Source organism: Phyllostomus hastatus, unplaced genomic scaffold (assembly GCF_019186645.2).
Source record: "Phyllostomus hastatus isolate PE091 unplaced genomic scaffold, TTU_PhHast_1.1 phas_contig_81, whole genome shotgun sequence".
Classification (NCBI taxonomy): domain Eukaryota; kingdom Metazoa; phylum Chordata; class Mammalia; order Chiroptera; family Phyllostomidae; genus Phyllostomus; species Phyllostomus hastatus.
The window spans coordinates 2,676,867-2,685,397 of record NW_025333962.1 but is presented as its reverse complement, the minus strand read 5'-3'; the positions used below and the strand labels follow the sequence as shown (position 1 = coordinate 2,685,397).

At 44.6% G+C, this 8,531-nt stretch overlaps 1 protein-coding gene across 1 annotated transcript; it reads right to left on the bottom strand.

Moving 5' to 3' along the window:
- Positions 1-6,654: 6,654 nt before the first annotated feature.
- On the bottom strand, positions 6,655-7,599 carry LOC123826596 (olfactory receptor 2W3). The gene has a single exon (XM_045850599.1). It carries the CDS (start codon positions 7,597-7,599, stop codon positions 6,655-6,657), a length of 945 nt encoding a protein of 314 aa, XP_045706555.1.
- Positions 7,600-8,531: the final 932 nt, after the last annotated feature.

Below are 8,531 nucleotides of genomic sequence, written 5' to 3'. Positions count from 1 at the left end.
GCAGCTACTGTTATGCTTTTACTTTTCCCAGAAGTTTCTTAGACTTTCCTTGTTTCTTTTCATTTTCTTTCTGATGCTGTGTTTGATTACTATTTGTTGTCTTGTTCTCTAATTCACTGATGTAATTCTATGCTTCATCTAATCAGCTGTTGATTCCTTCTAGTGTATTTCTTATTTCAGAAATTGTAGTCTTCATTTATGGCTGGTTTTTAAAACATGATTACCGTCCTTTTTAATATTAAATATCTTTGCTTAAGTTCTGACTGACATCATCCATTCTTCCCCTAAGGTTTTTGAGCATTCTTATAATCATTCTTTTAAATTTTGCTTCTGATACTTTGGTTGCTTTCATTTCATCCATTTCATTTAATTCTTTTTCTGGGGAGTTTCTTGTTCTTCTGTTTTGGACACTTTTCTCTGTCTCCACTTTTGTTCTCTGTATATTAGGTAGATATGCTATGACACTCAAACTTGTTATGATGGATTTATGATGAAGGTTTGGGCGGGGCTCAGTGGCACAATCTTCCAGGTCATCTAAGGTTCATGTTCCAGGAATGTTTCTTGTAGGTTATGTGTACCATTTTGTTGTAGTTGAGTATTGAATTCTGTTTGCTCTTTTGTGTGCAGGGTGGTGCCATCCTGCAAGCCTCCAGAAGAGAAAAAAGCTGCTTAACCCTTATAGTCTCCCAGCCTGAAGGGCTAAACCTTGATTACCGTGTATGAGACACTGTGCTGTGGCTGCCCTGAGGCAGGGTTGTTCCCAGCAGGGTCTGGTGCCTGCTGGAATCTTCCTGTGGGTGTGTGGCTTGTGTGGTTAGTAAGGTACAGCTTTGATCAGGTGTGAAGTCCACCATTGGTTGTGTTGATTCTAGGACTACTTGGGTGTGGTTCAAGTACATGTTACTGTCAAACATTTTGTGTAATTGGCCTTGAGCTACCTGAGTGTAGCTACCATGCTGTTCACTATTTGTGTTTGCTTTTATTGTGTGTGTGGGTGTGTGCACATGTGTGGTATGGTCTAGGTGTGTGCCAGGATCAGCTTCCTGGAGTTCTGAGCCAGGGGAAGATCAATAAAGTCCAAGGCTCCCTGAGGTCAGTGTTTTTCTGTCAGGCTACTCCTCTCCCTTAGCTTGCCTATACTTCCTCTAGAGTCTTATAAAGAAAGCCTGTAGAGAGAGCCGAAGCTGGCTCCGCCCCACTGACCTTTCCACAAGGCTCAAGCTTGGAAGAAAGGGAAGACCATGTTGGGAGGATGATGGGGCTAGTAGCACTCAATGTGGAGAATGTGGCCCCTATTCCTGACTCACGCCACTCAGGCTCTGCCAGCATCTCCAACTCTAGCTCCCTGAAAAGGTGCACAGCAAAGGTTTAGGTTGGGTACAGCCAGCTGCCTCTACTGCAAAAGAAAACTTGGGAAGACAGGATGGTGTAACTGGGACTTGGGCAAACTCATCAAGTGGTGCTAGCCTGCATGTCTCCTTCTGGTTCTGCAGCCTTGCCATGAGAGACCCTGATGAAGTCACACTCCAAAGTTCCTGTCTCCAAACTGCACTCCCTGCTCCCTTCCCACCATGGAACTGAGCTTAGCAGGACTTGGAAAAATAGATCAAGGTCCTCTGCTGGGGGAGATGCCAGCCTGCCAGACCACCAGCCTTCCAGCCCACCAGCCCGCAAAAGAGAAGCAAGCTGCTTGTCTTGTCCTATCTCCACAGTGCACTGCCAGAGACCTTGACAGGAGACTCTGTAGGGATTATCCATCCCTCGGACTCAAAGGTCCATCTCAGACCTGCATCCCTTTTCCCCCTGCAGAACTGAGCTCAGCAGGAGGGGCCAGCAGGATCTGGGAATGCAAATCAAGGCAGCCCTCTGTTGGGTGTGGTGCAGGCCCAGGGGAGGGGAGCAAGCTTCACGCCTTCTCTGAGCAACAGAGAAGCATGCTTCCAGAGATCCTGGCACAGGAGTCTTCTGTTGAGGGTAGCACATGCCTAACCTATGGGAGAGGGAAAGATTGGCCCTTGTTCCAAAGCCACTCTTATCAAGGACCATTTGAGAATCTGCCTGTAGTTTTTCCAGAAACAGTGCACCAAAAGGTCCCAATTGAGTGCATCTAACAGTCCTCTCTTCTGGACTCAAACTTGGCAAGCACACAGACCTTGCTAAGTTTCCCCATTTACTACATTCAACTTGCACCCCCTTTGTCCTGTTGTATTTCTCCACACTGCCCACTCTCCATCAAATCTGGCATATAAACCATTCCTTGGGCTCTTAATTTCCTCAGTAAGCCTCCTTGTTGGAGTCCACCCTGCCTGGTCTCAGGAAGCTGTAACCCCCGTAACTTAGGCTGAGTGAGAGACCTCCGAACCAGGAGCCACTAAGGAGACAAAACTTATTTCCCTGCCATGAACACTGCCTATTCTGTGCCTGGCCTCCTATGCTTGATCAGTTAGCCAATGATGGGTAAGATTTCCCATGGGGCGGTGGCGGGGGGGGAATAATCTAAGACAGGCATGATCACGAGGAGGCCTCAGGGAAGAGACTCAGGGCTGTGGAAATGAAGGGGTGATCAACATCAACCCCTGCCCCCTCGGCTTTGTCAAAGCCTGAGTCCTTGTTCTTAGTTGTGAGATATCCAAGTCTCCTGGCTGCCTTTGTCTCCTCTGCCTGACTCAGGCCTGTGGAAATAACAGGGGCGGTGCAGTCCAGACCAGAGTTGGTGGACCCCCAGGGTAATCAGGCCTGTGACATAGAATATTCAAGATCCTGTGAGATCTGCTTGCTGGAGGATGCTATTGAATTAGAATATGAAGGCATGGGCAGGAGACAAGACTAGCCTTTTAGGTCCTGTAGTCCTTTTAAGTGATAAAACACAAACTCCCAGCCCAGAATCCCAGCGGGAGTTCTGTTGAACCCTTTGAAAACTACCTACTTGTTTGATCTTCCCTGCCAGACTGGAATCCACAAACTGTGTCTGTATGCTTAATAAAAGCCTGCTTGGGTGGGAAAATGGGGCGTTCTCCACTAGAGAGAGTGGCTGTTTCATCCCTATTTCTCCACAGGACCTGGTTGTCCCTGTGTATGTTTTTCTCATGTTTCCACAAGCCATCTGCAGAGTTCCGCAGTCACTGCAGGCCGGTGGCCGCATCACTTCCTGTGTCCTATAAAACTTCTGTTAAGTCAATTTGTGTGCTTTTCTCCTGTTGATCTTTCTCAGTTTAATTTTCAGACCCAAAAGGCACTCTAAAAGGGTCCAGGAAAACTTTTCCCTCCCTTGCACTCTGGTCTGTGCTATGCAAGGAATGGGAAAAAAATCATACTCTTTAGTTCCAAAGGGTGTCTGACATGAATTTTAAAATTATTTTGCTCCTTAAAAATTTATGTAGTGATAGAAACAGCAGTAATTGGGAGTCGGACAGAACTTGGAGTGAATCTCTTGTTCAGTTCTAACTGAACAAATAATTAAACTTCCAGGCCTCATGAATGACACAAGTAAAAAAGGATAATAAAAATCAAAATCACCTGAACAAAGGAATTGGGTACCAACAAGTAAATAAAGGCCCAGAGAAGAACTGCAGGATATCCTTGGGCAAGGATTTAAAAAATAAAGAACAGAACTTCTGGTCAAGATGGAGGCATAGATAAACTTGCTTCACCTCCTCACACTACTACAGAAAACATTACAAAAACTACACTACAAAACAAATATCACCCAGAACTGTCAGAAAATTGAGCTGCATAGAAGTTTGGCAACCAAGGACTTAAAGAAGCCACATTCATCCATACAGATGCAGGGGGAGAGATGTGGAGACGGGCAGAGAGGCACAGAGGGGAAAGAGTTGTGGAGGCTGTGGTGGGGCATAGAGAGGTGGCAGAACAGGTGGTCCCACATTCATCTGTGGTGGATAAAAATTGGGAGGGATACCTCAGGAGTGAGGGATCCCAGCCCCAAACCAGACCACACAGCCTAGAGTTCCAGTACCAGGCAGATAAATCCCCACAACTTCTGACTGTAAAAACCAGTGGGAGTTGAGGAAGCATAAGAAACTGCCGTATTCTCAACAGATTCCTCTTAAAGGGCCCGCATGGACTTAGGGCTTACACAGGCCCACCCCCTCTGGGATTCAGCACCATAGCTACAGCTGGAAGGGCACAAGTGGTATACAAGGAAAAGCAAAGTGACTGGAAACAGGGCAAGTGCCAGGAAAGAGATTCATCCTGGGAAAAACTCCAGAAGCCAGGCAAGGGCATTGTCCCCTCTCTGAGCCCTCCACCACACAAAGCCACTAAGCAGTATCAAGGGTTTTCCACCCTGGCAATTACCTAAGGCTCTGCCCCATACAATTTACAAGTACACTCTTCTACAGTAGGCCTGGGACTCAAAGTGATTCTACTTAATACAAAGAAAAAAACACAGGGAGGTTTCCAAAATAAGGACACAAAGAAATATGGCCCAAATGGAAAAAAAAAAGAACAAATTCTAGAAAAATAACTAGATGAAATGGAGATAACCAACCTACCAGATGCAGAGTTCAAATCAGGATGCTCAAAGAACTCACTGAGTATGGCAACAGCATAAAAAAGATCCAGGCAGCAATGAAATTACATTAAATGAAATAAAGAAAAATCCACATGCAAGCAACAGTGAAGGGAAGGAAACTAGGACTCAAATCAATGATTTGGAACATAAGGAAGAAAAATCATTCAATCAGAACAGCAAAAAGAAAAAATAATTTGAAAAAAACAAAGATAGACTAAGGAGCCTCTGGGACCTCTTCAAATGTACCAACATCCAAATCATAGGGGTGCCAAAATGAGAAGAGGAAGAGCAATAAATTGAAAATTTATTTGAAACAACAATGAGAGAAAACTTCCCTAATTTGGTAAAGGAAATAGACATATAATTCCTGGAAGCACAGAGAGTCCCAAACAAGTTGGACCCAAAGAGGACCACACCAAGACACATCATAATTAAAGTGCCAAAGGTTAAAGAGAAAGAGAGAATCTCAAAAGCAGCAAGAGAAAAGAAGGTGGTTATCTACAGAGGAGTTCCCATAAGACTATCAGCTGATTTCTCAAAGAAACTTTGCAGGCTAGAAGGGACTGGCAAGAAGCATTCAAAGTGATGAAAATCAAGGACATATAACCTATATTGCTCTATTCATCAAAACTATCTTATAGAATGGAAGGGCAGATAAAGTGCTTCCCAGACATGGTTAAGCTAAAGGAATTCGTCATCACCAAGCCATTATTACATGAAATGGTAAAGGGGCTTATCTAAGAAAAAGAAGATCAAAACTATGAACATTAAAGTGACAACAAACTCACAACTATCAACAAATGAATCTAAAAAACAAACTAACCAAACAAGCAGAACAGGAACTGAATCATTGACATGGAAATCACATGGAGGGTTATCTGCTGGGAGGGGGATAGAGAAGGATGGGGGAAAAAGAGCAGGGATCACAAAATATAAATTGGTATGTACAAAATAGACAAGGGGATATTAAGAACAGTATAGGACATGTAGAAGCCAAAGAACTTGTATGCATAACCCAAAGACATGTACTAAGAAGGGAGTTCCTAGAGGGAATGGGGATCCCAGGCAGAAGGGGACAAAGAAGGAAAAAAAGGAACAACTCTAGCAGGATAATCAATAAAATATATTTTTAAAAATAAAAAATAAATAAGTAAATCATATGACCTCCAACAAATGCAGAGATTAGATGAATAGGAGCATCTGCCTCATAGCAGGAACTTAATGAACATTAGGGCCTTCTCACTAATAACATATATGTGCCTGAGAGGTAATAATGTTCTAAGACTTAAATGACCCACTTACCACTTTACAGGTTAACTTCTTGATTTATTCAGAATCTTACACTAGACTTTGGGGAAAATGATAGAAAAGAAACATGTTTCCATGAAAGACTTTGGATGTGAATTTGGGAAATAAAAAACACCCTACTTGCTGAATTTCCACACTCGATGGCTCTCTGCTAAGAAAAGTAAACAAATTGTGGTCATTTTGACTAAAATACAAAGAGTTATTATCATATTTTTCAGACTATAAGACGCACCACACCACACCACACCCCCCACCCAATTTGTGAGGAATAATGGTTGTTAATGCTGCTGTTGAGTTCTGTTTACATTTACATTGGTGAAATATTGTGTTATTTATGTTATTAAATATTTTACCACATTTTTTGCTTCAAAAGTTTTCCCCCTATTTTCCTCCTTTAAAACCTAGATGCATCTTATGGTCTAAAAAATATGGTAAAAAAATTTTAAAAATAACAAAAGCAAAAGTCAGATTACAAACAGTGTTTCTCTTCTTGGCACTTTGGTAGAAACTGTGGAAACTTATCTTTATAACTGCTTATCTCATGTTGTTCTTTGAACCTGTTTCATAGCGTGGCTAGAGGGATTTTTGAATGATGTGTGTTGTGCAGCTGCACAAACTACATGCAGCAAACTGCAGCATACTACAAAATATGTAATGTTGGGACAGAAACAGATTATGGAAGTCCAGAAAAAGACACACACATTGGGAAGCACAGGTCAAGACCAGATCTGACTGAAGAGTCCCAAATGGCACTGTTGGCCCCTGAAGGAGATGACAGCCGGGCTGCAGATGCCCTCCTCTCCTATTTGCTGTTACTTCTTTTGTACTTCTCTGTCACCTAGCAGCAGCCTCCTTAGTGCCCCCTTCACCTCTCTGTTTCTGAGGGTGTAGATCAGGGGGTTCAAAAGTGGCGTGACAATATTGTAGAGGAGGGTGAGGAATTTTCCCTGGTTCTGAGAAGAGTTGTTTCCCGGCTGCATGTACATGTAGATGATGTTCCCATAGAACAGAGAGACCACTGTGAGATGAGAGCCACAGGTGTTGAAGGCCTTTTGCCTCCCTGATGCTGACTGAATATGTAACACAGCCCTTATGATGTAGCCATAGGAGACCAGGATAAACACCAGGGGTGACAGCACAATACCCACTGCCAGGACAAAGACAGTGCCCTCGATGGCAGTTGTATTGACACAGGCCATCCGGATCAAGGCAGGCATCTCACATAAGAAGTGGTCCACACTGTGGCGCCCGCAGCGTGGTAAATTCAGGGTAACTGGGGACATAGCCAGGGAGTTGGCCACCCCACCACCCCAGGCCACCAACACTAATCCCATGCAAAGGCGAGGATTCATGATCACCAGGTAGTGCAGGGGGTTGCAGACTGCAACAAACCGGTCATAGGCCATGACAGCCAGGAGCAGGCACTCCACGCCACCCAGACCCAGAAACAGAAAGAGCTGGATGGCACAGCCTGTGTAGCTGATGGTTTTGTCATGTCCACTCAGGTTATAGAGCAGCTGAGGGATTGAACTGCTGGTGAAGCTGAGGTCCAGGAAGGAGAGGTGGGTGAGGAAGAAGTACATAGGGCTCTGGAGCTGGTGGTCCAGCCGGGAGACCAGGATGATGGTGGTATTTCCCACAATGGTCAGGAGATATGCAGTCAAGATGACCACAAAGAGGATCCTCTCCAGATGGGGGTGGTCAGAAAATCCTAAAAGGATGAAATTTCCTTGAGTGCTATCGTTGGTTCCGTCCATATCTACTGCACCTGAAAAGGAATATTTATACCAATAATGGTAACATGTTGGGAACCACCCTGTCTGGTTTCAGAAGCTGTAACCCCCATGGCTCAGCCTGAAAAAAAGACCTTGGGACCATAAGCCACTAAAGAGAAAAAGCTTATTTTTTCAGCAGGGGTGCTGCCTCTGTCCCCTTCACTTCACCCTGCTTGGCCCCAGGTGGATGACTGGTTAGCCAATGACAGGTAAGATTCCAGGAAAAGACACACACATTGGGAAGCACAGGTCAAGACCAGATCTGACTGAAGAGTCCCAAATGTCACCATTGGCCCCTGAAGGAGAAGACAGGCACGGTAATGATGGGGCCCTCAGGGAAGAACTTGGGGGGCTACAGAAAAAGGGGGTTATGCACACTCACCCCTCGGCTTTGACATAGCCTGAGTCCTCATTCTGCCTGTGAAAAGTCTCCTAATCTCTTGGCTGCCTTACTTCCCCTGCCTGACTTAAGCCTGAAACAATGCCAGAGGGTGGTACAGACCTGGGCAGGAACAGACAGTTCCCCAGGGCAATCAGGCCTAAGAAAGAATGCATAAAATCCTGTGAAACTTGCTTTGCTAAAAATGCCCTCAATTTTCTAATAAGGGTCCAAGCATAAAATGAGTTCATTTCCCAAAGTTGTATGGCCCTTTAGCTATCTGACCCTGACTCAGAATTAGCCCTCATAGTTCTTTGAATGTTATCTATTATTTGATCATTACTGCCTGACAATGATTAATGAGCTTTACTGTATTTCTGTGCAAGTGGAACCCAATAAAAGCCCATTGAGGAACAGGCTCAAGGCCCTTCTCCTTGGAGAGGTTAGCCACCTTTCCTCCCCAAGCAGATCATGTCTTGGTAGACTTACCCTTATCCACACAACAGCAGGCGGGCAGGTGGGGGGGCAGGGGGGC